Source organism: Oxyura jamaicensis, chromosome 9 (assembly GCF_011077185.1).
Source record: "Oxyura jamaicensis isolate SHBP4307 breed ruddy duck chromosome 9, BPBGC_Ojam_1.0, whole genome shotgun sequence".
Taxonomy (NCBI): domain Eukaryota; kingdom Metazoa; phylum Chordata; class Aves; order Anseriformes; family Anatidae; genus Oxyura; species Oxyura jamaicensis.
The window spans coordinates 12,051,093-12,070,499 of NC_048901.1; the positions used below are offsets into that span (position 1 = coordinate 12,051,093).

General features: G+C 40.9%; 1 protein-coding gene across 1 annotated transcript in view; it reads right to left on the reverse strand.

Annotated features, from left to right (window-relative positions):
* ARHGEF4 (Rho guanine nucleotide exchange factor 4) overlaps positions 1-19,407 on the reverse strand; it is a 199,582-nt gene extending 180,175 nt beyond the window's left edge. The window contains 2 exon segments of the mRNA XM_035334173.1: positions 8,977-9,012; positions 18,917-19,407. Of these exon segments, the coding sequence (XP_035190064.1) occupies positions 8,977-9,012; positions 18,917-19,132 (252 nt within the window). The 5' untranslated portion in view covers positions 19,133-19,407.

Below are 19,407 nucleotides of genomic sequence, written 5' to 3' on the forward strand. Positions count from 1 at the left end.
TCCTGCTATGTAAAGTGTTTAGATCATAAACTCAGCAAGAATACTGAGAAAGGAAAGCAGATTTTTCAACAAATTTGTGGCAGAACCAAAGGGTAGGACTCAGTTTCCCTTCAGTCCTTTGGAGCACTAAAAATCCTGGGTTGAAATCTGAGCAATAAAATGGATTCAAGTCCCACACTCACAGCATCATCACAATGAGCCCTTCATTAGCCAACACTTCCCGGCAGACTATTAACGGGGACACAGGTTTACCAAACAGCTAATCCTTGATAATGAAAGGTTTCCAACAAAGCTCTCTTTCCAGGGAGTCTGGGCACTTTCACATTAGCAAGAAGTGAATAGACAAAGTGGTTCAGGAAACCTGCCAAACAGTGGCTCATGCACTGAAAACAAAGACCTGCAGTCTTCAGGGAGCTAAAGAAAAAAAAAAAAAAAAAAAAAGAAAGCAGCACTTTGAGTTGTTTCTTGTCATCATAGTTACCTTCTCCACTTTCTTTCATATTATTTCATGAATAGTCTTCGAACTATAAAGTGTATACACACTTGTCCCTTAAATTTCACTTGCACATATAAATCAGTTTCTGCGCTGCCTTTCCTCTTTCCGAATGTGAGACAGAGGTTTCCTCTCTTTGCTCTGGGCCTCTTCTGGACACATGCCACTTTTCTTACTATCAGTCCCTAAGCAACAGTAACACCATTGACTGGTACCCATTCATTTCCTCAGTGTTTTGTTTTTCTTTGGTATTTAACAGGCTGACAATTGGATCTTTTCCTTTTGGGGCCTATTTTAAGAAGGCTTTATTTAATCAGATGCAATTAAACATTTAAGACCCAAGATAAGTAATTTTCCTTTAGATTTGTAAAGGGAATCAAATGCACGTTCTTTGGATTTAGGTAAAGAATGTCAGGATTAACATCCAAAACATAACAAATAAGGCCTATGGAAACATCTTTCTTTCTGACGGAAGGTCATGGCAAAACATATTCAGGGTGGCTGAAGAACCAATTCACAAGGAAGGGAGGAGCTGTAGGGTAGACAGGCTTGCATACATGAACACAAGGTGTATGTAACCCCCAGAGCACAACAGAGCTCTGGGAGGGACAGTGTCGCCCTTATTGCCCTTCCCTCTGACTTGAAAAGGAAGCAGGAGGGAAGCACAGCATTTGTATATATCGTATCTGCTCATAAAAGAGAGCAACGCGCTCCAGCATGCACAAAGCAGTTCTGTCCCTTCCTGCCTTGTCCATCCACCCCTTTATTTGTTCACTCTGCTGGAGGATGACGGTTCTGTGGACTTAACTGGGAGAATCTGACTGTTTTGTGTCTATGACAGGGCAGAGAGAGGGAGCTTGTAAGAAGAGGAAGCCAACTGCTATAATGCAGCACTGAGCCCTTGAGATAGAGCAAGGCTGACACCTGATGGTTCAAGTCTGAGGACGATTGTGCTACTGCGCACGTTGCTTTGTAGGCAGAAAACCGAGTGTCCTCCGGCAAGCGCTTAGAGAAGGAGCTTGTCTGTGGACACCCCTTCAGGTCTGGTTGGCCAGGACACCAGCCCGATCCCCGAGCCAGCTCACGAAGCCGCTGGCCCTGCCGCGGATCGGGAGGACGGTCTGCTGGGCACCGAGCCGGCTGGCTCCCGGCGGCCGCCAGGGGGCAAGCTGCCTCCAGCCCCGCCGACCCGCTTCCATCTGCCGCCTGCTTCCCAGTTGGTTCTACCACAGCTTAGCAAATGCATCTTTGCACTGACCTGGGGTCAGGGAGAGGCAGTAACAAGCTGGTGCTGGCTAGGAAGAACTGAAAGATGAGCCAGACATGAAGAGTCTCTCCAAACCAGGCTCCTCGAGTGACCCTATTTCAATCCACGCAGTCCGTTACCAGGGGGACAAAATAAGTTTCAAACCTCATTTTAAAGATTTCTAAACTAAGTCACCAAGACTTGCAGGTAAAGGGTAACAATCAGACCTGCTCAAAGCCTTATGAACAGAAGGTCTGTGACCTCTCTGCGAGGCCCAATAGGTTTTTGTGCTGAGCCACAACCCACAGCATGGTGGTGCTGGTGGTGACATGAGGCTTTGGCAGAAAATCACCTCTGGAAGCTGGAAGCTCCAGCTTGGGGGTGATGATCACTCATGACAGTCTGCTTTTGTGGTAGTCTGCAGACCTCTGGAATGAATCTGACCCATCACTTTGCTGAATATTGCCCAGCATGTGAAGTTGAACACTTGCTGTGTCAGGGTCCCCTCCTTGGATATTTCACAGAACCATGGAATCATTTAGGTTGGAAAAGAGCTTCAAGATCAAGTGCATCCATCATGTCCAACATGCCACATCCACACACCCCTTAAATACCTGTAGGGATGAAGATTCCTCCACTTCCCTAGGCATCCCATTCCAATGCTTGAGACTTCTTGCTCGCATCCCATCACAGGGAGATGTAAAGAGTGGTAAGGTCTCTCCTTGGCTGCCTCTTCTCCCACTAAACAGCCCCAGTTCCCTCAGCTGCTCCTCAGAAGTCTTGTTTTCTAGTCCCTTCACCAGCTTCATTGCTGTTCTCTATACATGCTCAAGCAACTCGTTATTCTTCTTGTAGTGAAGTGCCCAGAACTTAACAAAATAATTCAGGGTGTGGTCTGTCCAGTTTTCCTACATCTGACTGAATCTCATGAACTTAATCCCCCAGAACATTCCTACTGTGCTCTATTGTTGCCCTCTCTCCCATAAATCTGACACAAGATGGTTATGCTGTGAAATTGCTCCCCAGCCACTGTTGCAAAACATTACTCTCAAAGTAGAATGCAGCACAAGAACAGAGACTCCTTCTGTCAGTCAAATTACCACATCTTAAAATTATTTAATTTGCAGACCTGGAAAGTAAAACTAGCAAAAAGTAGCTTTGGTTTACTTGCTGAGAGGTCATAATCAGCCTCCAATAACTTGTCACAATAAACAAACTGAACCAAAGAAATTAGATCATTTTCTCTTTTGGACTAAACAAATAGATAATCCTCCAGTGAACAAATCCTGCATTTGGCAGGCTAGCACAGAGCATTCTTCAGTTTTGACAGATATTGTAGATAATGGTCTCTTTTTTGTTCAACTCCACTATCCAAATGTTGAAAGAGTCTTTACACATTATATTCTGTTACTGAAAGATAAAAGCTAAACTGTAACTGAGGCTTTGCATCAGTGCAGGATCTCTGTCCTCTGCTAAACAGCTTGTTCTCCATGAGGCAGAACTGATGAAGCCTGCTTTCCTACAGATTTTTGTCCCCTCATACACCCTCTACTCACCACATTAGCTATGTTCCCCTCTATACTCCTTACACATTGGCCTGTCATTACATAAATGCTATCCTATGGTTATCCTATGGTTAAGGATAACAAAATATGTTTTTATAAATCTATTAGCGGCAAGAGGAGGGCCAAGGAGAATCTCCATCCTTTACTGGACACGAGGGGAACATGACTACAGAGGATAAGGAGAAGGCTGAGGTTCTTAATGCCTTCTTTGCATCTGTCTTTACAAGCCAGAGCACTTATCCTCAGGGTACTCAGCCACCTAACCTGGAAGTCTGGGATGAGGAGCAGAAACCCCACACACACAGTTCAGGTGGAAACAGACCTGCTGCTCCACTTGCCAATAGGGCCAGATAGGATCCACACCCAAGGGCGCTGAGGGAGTTGGCAGATTGCTGGGCCACTTTCCATCATCTTTCAGTGATCTTGGTCATCCGAAGAGGTCCTGGATGACTGCAGACTTGCTAACATGATGCCCATCTATAAGAAGGGTCGTAAAGAGAAGCCAGGGAACTACAGGCCTTTCAGCCTGACCTCAGTGCCAGGAGAGGTGATGGAACAGGTCACCTTGAATGCAATCACACAATGTATGCAGGACCAGCAGGGGATCAGGCCCAGTCAGCATGGGTTCATGAAGGGCAAGTCCTGCCCGACCAACCTCACCTCCTTCTATGGCCGGGTGACCCAGCTGGTGGATGAGGGAAAGCCTGTTAACAGTCTGCCTAGACTTCAGCAAGGCTTTTGATGCAGTCTCCCACAGCATTCTCCTGGAGAAGCTGGCAGCCCATGGCTTGGACAGGTACACTCTGTGCTGGGTTAAAAACGGGCTGGATGGCTGCTTGGTGATGATTAAGCCCAATTTACTGATATATCTCATGCTGTACACAACACCAGAAGTGTTTATTGGGCTGTAGATCCATTTGGAAAGCAACAAGATTCCCTATTTTCTTTCCAGCATAGACACTAAAAATTGCACAGATGGTAGCTGCAGCAGTCTTACTACAAACATGCAAAAGTCATTTGAAAACTTCCAAGGTTTCACCTCAGTCTTTGCTTTCACTCTTTTCTTTTACGTTAGAAATTAACACAAGTTATCAGAAAGCTAATGATACAGCAAGAATCTGAGAAGGTTATTCATTGCACGTGACAGATTCAGCTGGCATGCACTAACAAACCGGTCACCACTGTACTATTCTTACATCAGCCTTTGAAGTGCCAGGATGCAAGCAAGTTCTAACTGCAGACAAATTAATCCAGATTTTATCTTTCCTTTCAGAGTTTGCACTGACAGCAAACAGAACAACCAGCATTACGCTTCATCTGTTCAGGGGAAAATGCTTGGCACAATTTCAGCATGGAAAGCAAGAGAGAACTCTAGCACCTTTATAATCCTAACTCAGGTAACAAACACCCAAAACAGATTACTTGGCAGGTATTTTACTGACATTTAATCAGAGACCAAAACAACACTAGAAAATACTACTTAATGATGCAGGGTAAGAGTTCGCCTCTATCTAGCAGAAATCTACGTTTGTTTGGAATGTAAAATGCTGACTTTAGCACAAATAGCTCACAGAACCCTCTGCCGGGGAACAAGCTCAAAGGAGCTGGATTACTGAAAATACTTTCTGGCCAAGTATTTCAAAGTTAAGTATGGTGTATGAAGGTGTCTGAACTTGCGTACCTGCCACTAAAGTCTTCATGGCCTCCCACACAATTCTGGATGCTGGAGTTTTTTTTAGTCCAGACAGTGGCATATTAAGTGTTCACAGTCCCCTAATAAAATGGGGTCCACATGTGTTCAGTGACCATTGCTGTCTCCAGTGTGAACAGACTCACAGGTTCAGACCAAATTAGTATATGCAGTAGCTCTGAGAATCTACGTAGCCCAAAATATAGGCTATTAGTTCACATCTATGTTCCTTACGGGAAATATTTTCAAAAATGCAAGAATAACATTCTCAACAAAAGCCTTCTTGATCTTTCAAGACTTTATTCTGCAGTCATGAATCCCAGAAGAGATTTCATTTGCCACACTGCAAATGCAAGAACTCATGCTCTGCACCTGCCATTCGTGGAAGTCGGTCCTATAGCTATTTTTACTGCACGACCAAACTGACATGTAAAAAAAAACTTCACACAGTTTGCACAATTTCTGCAACTCTCCTTCCAAGTTTGCTGCCAAGACAGGAGTACAAAATCTTTCTCCACTAAAAATGTGCTCAAAACAAATGCAGACTTCTCATATTCAATAAAATACACGCACAGGACATCTTTCTGTCTCGCATGTACAATCATGTTTTTTATATTGATTTTTATAGTAATTTCATGCCTTTTTTTTTTTTTTTTTCATTTCTTTTAATATAAATCCTGGTAATAGTTTAGTTTAGCCTGAAGGAGTATATCTAGACTGTACTGGAATAAGCTTAGCCAGGAATTTAGACTAGATAGGTTTACCCAGTATTAGTCGAGATAAAGCTAGCCAAGTGAACTGCCAATACTGACAGGTAGTTCAGGTCTCTCTGTAAGACAAATATATCTTTAAATTCAAAGTCCCTCTTGATAATGAGGTCTAATGAATCTGATTATGTCTGATACAAATTCCATCAGCAGATTATAAACATAATCAATGGTGCAGAAGACTTTATTGCACTCATTGAACATTAGGAGAGTCTATAGCTGAAACTGTGTGGATTTGCATTGTTCTACAAAATTGCAGTATATTTAACACATTATTCATGAGATCTTTATATTCTGATAGGTCATTTAAATGTCATTTTGCAGCTAGAAGGCATAATATGCACAATAAAAAAAATGATGGAAAAATGTGAGTCTACTCTGGTTGCATGTCACTTACCAAACACATAAGATGGCTTCAGGGAATTTCCTATCTCTTTGGAGGTTTTTCACATAGTGTTTCATGAAGAGCTTACTGCTCTTTAACCCACTGGCTGTCACTGCATCCCTGAAAGCTCTTTGCATCCCTAACAACTTACTACATCCCCAAAGCACTGGTGGTATGAACACTAAGAAAAGGAGATACAGAAGACAGATGTTTGTGTTGCTTAGATAGAATTGCTGGTGAAAAGTGTGAGCTGTTTGGTTCAAGCAGGCTAACTTACTTTATCTGCTGCAATCACTACAAATATTCAGTTCAGTATTTCCCTCTAGAGCTTTTCATTGACATGATTACTACAGGCTAATGTCAGTATGCATGGGACAGGGAGAGTTCTACCTAATAGAGGAATGGGAACAGTACTCTCTCTGTTAAGATTTCCTTTGTAATGTTCTCCAGCCAAAGCAGAGTATTAGTCCTTCACCTCATCCTTGGAATACATCTTAGGTGTGTAAAATAAAGCTGAAAGCCAAATTGGATGTACAAGTAAGCTCAAAATGATATCTGTTCTGAGCTTATTACGAAACCGTATCTCAGGGATCCTCTCCCTTGAGTAGCAACAGCCTCTTTGCAAAAAAATTACCAAAATGTTAATGAATGCCAGTGGGCTGACAACTGAAACAGGAAAGAGAACACTTCCTGACAAACAGGATGGCATAGGGAGCCACTCTTCTCCCATGCCAGGGACAACTCCCTCTCTGACAGCTGAGTTCTCTCTCCATTGTCCACTGTCACTTTAACTCCTGATTTACGCTTCACCAAACGTTCTCTGTCAGTCAGGTCCATTGTGTCCCATGTCTCCATCAGGAAGACAGGGAGTTGACAGGAAGCCCCCCTGGCTAAACTAAACCCAGTTAATGCCAGCTTGCCATTTTTCAAATCCCTGTCATCATCTCTCTGGTATGTGCTAATGACTGGACGGGATTGCTGGCAATGGTCACAGAGCTGGCTTCTGAACTTGCCCTGGGAAAGAGGAGCTAAATCACCAGCACCTGACAAACCACAATCCTCTCTGTGAGATGCACCAAGGTGCACTACTGCAAGGTGTAACCAGCAAGGCATGGTCTATGTTCTGCTATGTTTTTTATCTACAGTTAAAACTGCTGTCCTCCACAGGAGTCCCATCTGTATCTTAACTCCAGCTGCCTACTCCCCTCCTTTGAGACCTCAGACTTTTCACATGTAATCTCTGCTGTGATTGTTAATGCCACATTTACAATCAAAGCAAGGAACTCATAACAATTGTTCCAGTAAGTCTTTTGTATCAGTCCATATATCTGGCATCTACTCTGTCACCTGGAATAAATTCAAGTGTTTAGACTTGCATATTTATCTCTCAGTTCTCTACTGCTGCACTGATGACTTAATACACCCGTAAGTGGACAACTCACATTTTAAAAGAGACCTAGTTATGATTTTTGCAAGACTGACTGCGGGGTAATGAACAGGTATTGTCCCACACAAACCTGCTCACTGGCCCCTCCTCTTGCATTAGAGACAGGGAATTTGCTGTGTAGTGCATGTGGGTATAATCAGAGTGTAGCATGTCAGCAGATGAGGGCTTGCACTATGTTTTTATTTCTCCATGAGCCTCCCTGCCCATTTGCTTGTGAATTGCATGAATATGAATCCGTGGCTCTTCCCTGCAGTGCCGGAGGTCAGAAAGGTTAGCTACAGCTGTGTAAAAGATATGGGTTTTTCCTCTCATCACAGGAGACCAAGTCTCATCTAATACAACCTGCCTACATCAAATACAACAATCACAACAAGTGCTACAACTTACAGTCATTAGATATGTCCCAGAAATTAAAAGTACAAAGCTGATATAAATAAATTTTAAAACAAACAAACGAAAACCAACACAGCCGTGGGGAAATTACCTACTTCCCAAGGGCTCTTTTGACAGCTGAGGACAAACTATTCAGATCCTGAAATGGAACCTCATTTCCATCCCAGTACTCTGTCCTCATGAGAGCTTGGGAGAAGGGGGGCAAGGGGAAGAAACTGAAAAATGACACTCACACAGGGGGGTAACCTTCCAGAGATAATCAATGGCTCTGTAATGAGCAGCAGAATCTGCTGAATATTGATTAGCCAGTGCTGGCAAGGCTCTGCGCTGGGGAGTCAGCACTCCTGCCAGCTGCCTTGTGTGAACACAAAGGAGGCCTCAGCAAAAGGCAAATCGTAAATGGCACGTTTTGTATGAGAGGCACCATTCAGGCCCTAAACAGAGGAAAAAAAAAAAAAAAAAACAAGAAGTATGGCCAAAGCACTAGCAAGCACAAAGCATCAGCAGTCCTTGTAACTTCTGTTACTGCACTGTTCTATGAAGTGCATTCCCAGGTGTGCCCTAATAAACTTGTTTTAAAGATTACCACTTGCGAATATGGCTGATCCCATGAGTTGCCACAGGTTCCTCTTCCCTAAAGTTTCTAGGAAATAGGGTGCTTCCTTAGACACCCCCTAGAAACTCTGTCCAATGTTACACCTGAGCACATGCGTGGTATATTTATACATTTTAAGTTAATACTATATGCTGATACCTAGGCTAGCTCTAAGCAGATTTCATACCCTTGGAGCAGCACAGCTGTGCGTTAGTACTCCAACCCTCTCACAATGCTTTTTGTTGCTCCTGTCCCACTCAAAAATTAGATTTTAGGATTTTAGTATCTTTTTTCTCTATGTAGTTAGCTATTAATTTTTTGATTACAGACACTGGTAGGTACGCACTGTTTACTGCTGAGCAAATTAGCTATTAGTGACTAAAAGGTTATCCTACCTTTTCAGAAGCAGAGAGTCTTTTCTCACAGGCTTTCTGTGGAAAGAGAAATTGTGACAGTCAGGGGAAAGAGATCTGGCAACTGTATTCTTTAAAAAAGAAGAAGAAAAAGGAAAAAAGCAAAAAGTTCCAGTTCCTGCCTGGTGTAACTCATCTGACTTCAGCAGGGCTGTCCCAGGGTAGACTCGTCCCTCTGTCTTTGCCAAAAAGAGAACAAGAGGAGCCAGCCAAAGGCATCTGCTTTTGCATTTCCTTACTGAATCTGTTCATTATACTCTCGTGATAGAGAAGCTGTAAATAAAGGCGCTTCATGATGTTGCATTGTGCTATCCATAATTACATTGTATGTGCTTCATCAGTATACATGCTTCAGGGCACATTGCAAAAGCTTTTTATGTATTCAGGACTCTCCAGGAGGGTGGGTTAAATGAAGAGGGGGAAAAGCCAGCAGTTAGAAAAAGGAAGTTGAGCAGTTACCTAGAGAGGAGCTCTGCGTAAGAGGGAGGAGTGGAGGCTTTGTAGACACACCCTACAAAAAGACACTAGAAGTCCCTGCGCAGCAGTATCCCAGTTAGTTTGCATGTTGTAAGCCTTTCGCTTACCCTTTCTCTTTAAGATTATGAGCCCTCTAAAAGAGCAATCATGTTTATACAGTGCTACCACATCAAAACCTCAGTCTGGATGGGGACTCAGAAGAATTTTTGTAACACAAGAAGTTCAGTTTGGAAGCTCTCTGAGGCAAATTTTATATAACCATAAAGTACACAAACTTCAGCAGATTCATGCAAGAACGTCCCAAAATGTCCCAACTATTCCCTGATTTCAGAGTGATTTGAGTCAGGCGTAACTCCCTTATTTGGAACCAGCATTAGAAAAATCTAGTGTCAGATTAGAAGTGAATCCTAAATTCTTTAATGTTTTGCAGATTAGTTTAGAGTGATTGGCAGTGTATGGTGCAATCTGTTTTGCCTCTGTGAATAAACTCTGTTATCCTGCAAACATTTAATGCTCCCACTGATACTCTTAGTTTGGATGTAATAAAGCCTTGTGGAAATATAGTGCTTCTGGTAAGAGCTTTGCTTTCACAGGTTGAGAATCTGCCTCTGGATTCATGTGTATAATCTACGCCCTTTTAATATTTGTGTTTGAAAATAACTTGGAAAAAATCCTTAGTTTAACCAACACCCAGATGGGGTGGGGAGGGAGGCATTTGACAGCCAGAAGCTGAGATTGGTCTGGGAAGAGAAGCACAAACAGAGGTAGGATGAAGACAAGGGTTGGTGGGAACACAGATTTTAGTGGCAAATTTTCCCTTGCATTACCTGCAGGCACATACAGCCTACTCTGCTGCAAAATCACAAGCCCAGGTTGTCTGTTCTTTAGTAGAAATAATTATTTGGGTTACCGTACTAGTAAAAGGCACTATTCAAAGTGAAAAGAGATTACAGAATGCAGCCTATGTCCAAATACACTAAAAAGTGGCACTCCACAATGTTAAATTGTTTTTAATGCTAGATTTGATTGTGGAGTGTAGAACAAAAGATGTTCAAAATGCATACATCAAGGTAGCAGTGTTTGGATAGTTTACAACAATCTGAAAGATGGCTGTGCAACCCCACTTCAAAAATAAAATGAAATAAAATGAAATAAAGTAAAATAAAATGAAATAAAATGAAATAAAATAAAACAAAATAAAATAAAATAAAATAAAATAAAATAAAATAAAATAAAATAAAATAAAATAAAATAAAATAGCAGAGATAAAAACTGCCTCACCTGGGCCCCAGGGTTCCTACGCAGATAGCATATCCCAGGAATTCTCTAACAGGAGCTGGCTCGGAAGGAAGTGATTATATGACATCGCTTTAAGCCCTTGCCAGAAGAGTTCTAGACTTATTCCTAGTGCCATGACTTAACAGGTTCTTGCATTTACTTCCCAGTCATTTTATTTACAGGCTTGCCCTTCACAGACAGGAAAGCAAGCCAGCAAAGGATGTGAACAAAAATTACCATGTCAGAAACCTCCCAGCCAAGGCATAATTATCCCATGCAAATTCAGAAAAGTTTCAAAGAGTTTCAAAGCTGTGCAATACAGCTGTAACAAAGAAGGCAGGATACACAATGTAGTAAAATAATAATATATTACTACTATTTTACAGCAAAAAAGTCACTCCATAACAGTTTTTGTAAAAGTCTTCCCATCATTTAGAATAATTATTACATTAATAATTATTAATGAATAACATCTTGTTTAGCTCTTCAACTCAACAAACATCAAGGCCTTTTACATAGAAAGGCCCATGATTTGCTCACTTTGCGTTACCTAAGATGCAACCCTGCCATCAAGGCACATGGCTTTACTGTGACTGCTGGCACAAAGACATCTCAGAGCTGCAGGAGCCAACACAGGGCTTCTTCGAGAAATTTCCCCACCCTACACACTACGCAGAGAACTGAGAAACCTGTCACACGTATGTGGAGAAATCTACTCCCATAGGGCCAGAAAGTATGTAAGGGATTCATTCCTTGAAAATCCCTTTCAATTAATTAAATCAGAAGCAATGCTGAGGGAGAGTGCAACGCACACCATCTGGAAGCAGCTCAGCCTGTCCTAGACCTTTCTCCCCAGCCTTAGTGTAGCACCAGGGGTGAGTTCTGAATAAAACTATCTGTGGAAAGCTGGATGAGGCCCACACATCACCTCATCAGCATCAATGTTCAGACATATGGACATGTCCATGTTGACCATCCAGCTCAACTGAGGATGTATTCTCTAGGTGCTAAGGCAGCAAGGAGCACAGCAGGCTCCGCTCACAGGGCTTTAAGCAAAAGCTTCATTCTGGGCAGCTCTAGGTCTGGACTGCAATGAAGACTGAAATACAAAGCTGCACACAGCCAAAAGTGTTGTGTTTCAGGCAGCTCGGGATCAAAACCATCCTGATTTGCACCCAAAACCATATACCATTTCAGGCTTGTTTGAAACTTATCCAGCTGCTGCTGAAGGGTTCACAAACTTTACTGCACTTGCCCTGAACTTTGCATTGGAAATGAAAAAGCAAAATAAAGCTCTCAAGTTGAAGGTTTTGCTTTTTTTTTTTTTTTTTTTTTTTTTTTTTTTGACATTTTGGCAATGCTGATACCTTAAATAAAAATGGTATCCTGTTCTAAGCAGTGATCCCAAACCCCATTCCTTATATGTATTTTCCCAGATATTTTTCCTATATGTCTAAGGACTCCGTTCACTCATCAGCTTCACAGAAACTGTGTTCTTTAAGATGAGAAAGATCAACAGTTACAGAAACATGGTAGGTTATGCGTATTTTTTTCACTCCCTCCATCCCCAAAAAACTTAGCTAGGTAAGTAATGATAACACCTTAATGGCGTTCCAAAAACCAAATGATTTTTTTTCTTATTTAAAAAAAAAAAAAAAAGTCCTAAAATAATATAGAAGAACTTTGCAAATTGATCTTGGTCCTGTCAGTGGTAGTACCTCTAAGATCAGATTCACAGATTGTGAATTCATACAGTTTGTGAATTGTCTGTGATTCACACAGTTACGTGTCTTTATTTATTAACCTGTTGTACATAAAGCCCTTTGCTATCCACTGTAAGTTATGGTGGCTTTGAATCTTTTCAGAAGCAAGTGCCCCACTGTTTTTCTGGATGAATTCATGTTTTTCTTGATCAGGTACTTCCCCTCCCTTGTAACATCCATTTTTTAAATACTCACTTAAAATCTCTGTCTTAAAATGAACACTGCAGACCTGGGGAGCTTTAAGATAAATTGCAAAGCAGTTTAAGATGAGAAGGGAGAGTGAACCATCTGTCAGCATATACAAGTCTCAAAGCTCCAACTGTTTACATAAATAGCATTCCATTTAAAGCAAAATCAGCTTATCCTTGAACAATGAAGCATACAAAAACTTCTCCTAGAATAGCTTTTAAAACTACTCATTTTTCTTCCATGCTCATTTTTAACCTGTTCTAATTATCAGCTCTTTTTTGAGATAACTCCCTATTTTTTACAAGGAATTACCATTTTTGTAGTGACAGTATTGAACCATTTCAAAGGTCTGTTTACACAGATTTCACTGATAGTGTGAAAACAAAAAAAAAAACTTTAAAAGCCAAACACGGTTGTAAAAGCTTCTTAGAATGTTCTACCATTTTTTATTATACAGCTCTAAAATAAACCTGAAAACCCAAAATATTCCAATAACTTTTGATGCTTTTTAAAATACAAGTTGTAGATGTCATTCAAATTTCAATTCTTCTTTCCAGCTAACAAGTAATCCTGCTCTTCACCTTCTACTTGTCCATACTGCAGTGATAGTTACTGTCAACTTCCCAGACTGCAGACTTGCTAGCCAGCAAGCCAACATCCTTTCTCCAGAAAAGCTATAAACTTCCAGGTGGGAATATGCCAGTATTTCCTCTAAGATAAAGAGCTGACACAGAGATGAAGTGTTTCTCCAAAGCCCTATAGGAAGTTTCAAGCAGAAATAGGAATGAACAGAGATCTTCAGTGCTTTCACAGAGCGTTGTGCAAATTTCTCAGTCTGGAAAGAATGAAATCTACCATACTGGAAGCATAGAGCTGGTTTGAGCACTTCCAGTAATATAATGCTGTTGGGATGTGTGTAAAACACCAGTGCAGGGCTCTGGAGAACAGGGTTTGCGCACACTGGTTCCAGCCAGCCTGCTGTGTCCCTGCGGATCCACCTAAGTGGTCTCCAACACAAGCAAATGTCACTCCCAACAGGATCTCCAGGCACACGACAAGCAAGTCAGGGGTGCCTGGGCTGGCTGACACCTTGAAGAAAGCTGGATGAAATTGAGCACATGTCCACAGAAAACAAGATGTATGCAGAGCCCTAGTTTCAGCAAGATCAGAAATGTCAAGAGATCACATTGAGATCACTTTCGTTTATTGTTTTTTCCACGTGCTGTCTCCCTTACCTCTCTAACAAAGAGGTACTCCAGCCAGGACATTTTCTGAAGTGCACTGGTGTGCTGTAAGAAAAAGGGGCAATTCAATAGGCAGCTGTCCTCTCCCCAGGAGAGAGTGGTGTATCCAGGACTTCTGGACAATGTGAAACATTCTACCATTTATGGCTGCCAAAGTTCCCAGGATGTCTTTAGTGCAGCCTTTGCCTGTTTCCAGCAGCAGCTTACGTTCTTTTTTTCTTTCTTTTTTTTTTTTTTTTCTTTTTGGAATCTTTTCCATGCTTTCAATGCATTTTGCTGATGTCAGTCCCCCTACACTCACTGCTGGGCATCCTAGCTGGTTATTTATGTGGGCTGGGAAATGAAAGGCTGCACTTTTCAAATGAACACTTGCAGTACTTATGCCATTTACAATTTTTATCTGGGCTAAGCAAAGCACAAAAGTCAAACCAGCAGCTATTATAATCAGCATTTGTTACAAGCTGATCCAAGCTCTAAAACACTTGCAAGATGACTGACATTTCCAAGCATGAAATATTCATAGCTTGATAACTTTCCATTGTAAACTAATATTTCAGTTTTCCTCTGCAGTTACAACACTTTGTTTTTTTAAAAAAAGACCCCCATTCAGCTACTTGCTTCCAAGAGTTGAGACTTTCAGGGAAAGAAATCCAGTTTGAAAACTTTTACTGACAACATGATGAAAGCTATTTTCTCCTGAGTATTGCCATTAATATTTACTTCACATTCTAGTCTATCTCCCCCACGCTTCTCACCACACCTTAAGGGCCTGCTCTCTTTTTAGGCAGGGAGAGACTGGCTACCACACTGCACTGTGGTTACTCATTTTGCTAATAGGATTATAGCAAATAATACCCCTTAAAAAAAAAAAAAAGAAAAAAATATGGAAACAGTATTAATCCCTTTTGCCTGCCCCACCCCATAACTTTCTGCCTGCACACAAAAACTATCTGTCTGCTTTGGCAGCAAAGAAACATTTTTGAATGTTTCCAAATACTAGGAGGTGAGGTTTATTTCTGCATTCTTTTTTTTTTTTTTTTTTTTAGTTCTGCAGGAAAATACAGACAAGAAGTAGAACAAAGACTATGACATTCTCTCTTGTGTAATTAATGCAGGGCATTTATATTCCTTTCTGGAGAATAATATCACATACAATTACAAGGAAAAGATAAAGTCAATACAGAAGGAGCTGTAAATAAAGCTGTACCTTTTATGCTGTTCAGTGTCTCATGCAATGCCACCATGGTGTGTTACTAAGCAATATATAAGATTTTAGTAGCTAAGAGTGGAACACAACATACTATCCCATTTTTCCAGATGATGTCCAAGTGACAGATTCATATCACCTGTATAATATAAGTGGATGCAATACTGACCTTGTTTGATTTAAAGAGTTTCACTTACATTAACACAGAGAGTTAGCTGTAATGGTTAAAGAAAGCAGCGATGCTGGAAACTGGTTCAGGTGGCAGATTCACATCCTACTACATTGCCGCTGTAGCAATGGCAGTATCCCCTGGCAGAGTGTCAACAGGAGAATTCGGAGTGGTAAACCTAGACAGACACCTCTTGGAAATCTGCCTGTGAATTGGCTTCTCTGCCCACAGTTTGCACCAGTACCAAAAAATGTTACTGTCTCGATTCCTCTGTTACCAGGAAGTTCTCTGAACACCAACACTACGATCACATCTCGTGCACAAGGAGTTACTAAGGTTTATCCCATCCTTTTGTTTTTCTAGAATCAAAATGATGGTCCACATGTAGTCATCACAATCAGAATTACACAATTTTCTCTAATCTATGAATAAATTCACTGATTCCATCCAAATGCAAAGCTGAGACTTAAAGGAGAGTAAAACCTGTTTTTCTCCAAGGAAAAAAATTGACATATCTATTAAAACTCGAAGCAAAGGGACAGCTTGTATTTGTTTGTCTGGTTGGTTGTTGTTTTGTTTTAAATTATCCGTATTAGTGTTCATTATTTTTACGGGAAGTGGGGAAGTGTGTTTGAAGGGCAAATAGCCTTAAAAAAGGAGCTTTTCCACACTGAGACACATTCTTCCTCAGCACAAATGCAAGTTTCCAAATAAATCAGAGAGGAGTGTCTGGAAAGGATACATTTGCTGATATTTAGAAGCTCAAATTTGATCTTGTTCCTTGTTACAAAATGGTAGAGTGATCTAGCTAACTTTTAATGCTGTCCTGCCCAAGCATTTTTGTGGTTACCTAGATATTGTGCTAGCTGGCAACATCTTGTTCAGGGCTTGCTTTTATTGTGCAGTTGTCACACCTCCAATTCTGCAATCTTTGCCAATTTTCATCTAGTTCTGTAAATTATCATAGTGCATTTGGAGCACTGTACTTGAAACCTTTTTTGTTTTGTTTTGTCCAACACCTACTCTGCTTTTATTCCAGCAGAAAATACCAGGAGGAGAGAAAAAAACACAGCACTTTCTTAGATGATTATAATCACGAGAAACTTTCTAGGAAGAGCTTAAAATATTTTGGCATGCACAGGAAGGAATCACTCGTTCTCAGTCATCAATTCACAGGTACTCAGTCCGCCTTGTGTACTGTACTAGACACTCAGGATTTCAGTCATTTTTTCTTACATGATTAGAAAGTAATAAGTGAGAAAGAAAATTTTCATAGAATGGCTTGGGTTAATAGGGACCTCAAAGACCATTCAGTTCTAACCCCCCTGCCATGGGTTCCTCCGCTGTTTTCCATTTTCATTGCTTTGTCTTTCTACAGCACTAGGTCCCACCCAGCACTGCACATACCATTTCAGGATAAGACAGGCTGTTTAAATATTTCTAGCCCAAATGAACCCCAAATATTTGGGCATAAATGAAAGGAAAACTGCATCAAATAAGGTGAGAAATATTTCCCTTGAACAGAGTAAGTCCCATAGAACTATTCATGATGTTTTAGGAGTTAAGAGTGTGTCTGATCAGACTGCTCACCCTAACAGCCTGTGACCCTAAACAAAATATTGGCAGTTTTGATCAAATACGTGAAAGGAGATGGAGCATTCCCACTGACACCTCTGAGAGAGCTTAAGAATCCAGCATTCCAAGGGGGTCAGAGAGAATGTTTAGGGCTTCCTGAAATATATCCCTCTTCAGTTGTCTCAAGTTGCACTTCTTAAAACACTTGGCTTTCAGTCTGAGGGCTGAAGGCTAACAGTAAGCTTCAGTGGAGTTCCATTAACAGCCAAATAAAAAACGTTTTACAAGGAAAACACATATTTCTGCAAGCAGCTGAACCAACACAGTCTGGTTTTCTATGGATCTGCAGTTCTCCACAGTGGAGATGGAATCATTTACCTTTCCTTCAGGAGGGGCATTAGTTAAGTCTCTGCTTCCAGTCCCTGCCTACCTACTTCTGCATCCCTGATATGAACTCTGCAGCTTCTACCTCAATCAAATTCTGCTGAAATTGGCCACTATTCAAAAGTTAAAGGAGTTACAGACACAGCAAGGTCATGTAAATCCATGAAATAACTAAAAAAATAATAAAAAAAATCTTACTGTTTCCAACAAACACTTATGTTAAAACAGTTGGAAAATAACTATGAAGGGCCTCAGCCAGGTCCCACTGCCGTGTTTTTGGTATCAGACTGCAACCTACCAGGACAGGGCAGGAAGCACAGTCCACTGGCTAAGCACTACAAGGAAAAGTGAAGTGGAAGAAAGTGTCTGTATCTGCCCCCTAAAGCAAGGAATTGGTACCACGTGGTAAACCCTACCAGCAGGCACAGGCACTACAAATATGGAATACATATGGAAGCAAAGCTATCTAACAATCTAACAGATAAAACTGTTAGCACTGTTCAGTTTACATTTATAACAGTTTTGCATAGCTATGCTGGAAAAAATGATGCAACTGCTGACACAAAACTGCCACACAGTAGAGGAGCCTGTAGGAGAAGGTTTGCTGCTGCTGAGGCACCAAGTGGTCCCACACCTGTGCTCTGTGCCACATCATCATCATGTATTTCCTGTCTGCCACATAATTCTGAAACAAGCAAACAAACAAACAAACAAACAAATAGGAAACGTCGCTTTGACATTTATTTTGGCCTATCTGGTGATCTTTCCATTGACTAAATACCTACAACAGTAAGTCTTGAATGCAACAACACAGAAGACAAAGGAAGAAATAATACACATTCCAAATTTGTTCATATAGCATTGCTACACATAAAAACACCAACATGTTATGTCCAGGGACTCAAGTGTAAAGTCCTTCTCTGATTTAATCTAAAACCTTAAACCTATCACATGGGTAGGAGTGAATGTTTCATATGTAGGTCTGCAAATCCAAGCAGCTTTCTGCAAAGTGAAATGGCCTAAACTATAGCATTTATAATTGGTTTGATGCCTTATTTTTTCCTTAGTGAGCAGCATAATAAGCAAAAGCATTTTAATTAGATGTGCTCAGATCACACTTAAAATAAGTCCCACCACAGCCTCTACACTAATTCCCCATTATAACTGACAAAATATTCCAACTCCCCATTTTCTGACTTTTATAATGCTTACATTTTCAGGCCTGAAATACGTTCTGTTGTATTCAAAACAAGAGGTGAATGTAAGCCAATGAAGATCACCACAGGAAATTTACACTTAGAAAAAAAGCCAAATTAATATCAAATCCTTTGCAAGCAAGTAATAGAATATAGAGATAACCTGGTTAGCAGTTACTAGTGTATTGCTTTGTATACTACTGCACTAGTAGTCCCTACAAGTTTTCCCTTGTTAGATGACCTATTTCTGGGTACAGCGTCAATATTTACATGCTCCTTTTACAATAAAGAGTGAAGACAATTCTGTGGTACAGTTGTCAAAACTGTATGGTTCATATTAACAAACTATCAAATACTTTAGCAGAGACTTTGCTCAATTTGCCTTTTAAGCACATACACAGTTAACTAAAATATCATGCATTTGCACTAAAATCTCTTACCTTGTAGAGTTCCAGCAATAACCAGCACATCAAGTATGCTGCCCCGGTGAATTTTGCTTTCATGTATCTTTCAGGCAAACAGGTAAGGTACATTTGTACCAAATCCAGCTCTTCATGGACAACACTACTGCCAGCATTGTTAATATCATTGTCCCCACCCTCTGTTCTTCCTTCTGCTGCTGCTGCTGATGCACCCAAACATCTGTTGAATTCCATTTTAAGAATGTTTTTCCCCCTTCTAACAAAGCCCTGATCTTTCCAGAGACATCTCAGTAAAGTTTTTATCTCCTATCAGTAACAATATTCCTTACTCCTCTGAAACTATGTAGCCCCCAATCCAAAAAGTTAGCTTATGGTAGAACAAAGTTTCTTTACACTGCATTGGCTCTTCGCCTTTCTCTTATTGAACAATCTCCTGCAAGCCTGCATACAGCTGCAAGATAAATATAGCCCCAGCTAGCCTTGTCATACAGCACAAGAATACTCCTGCT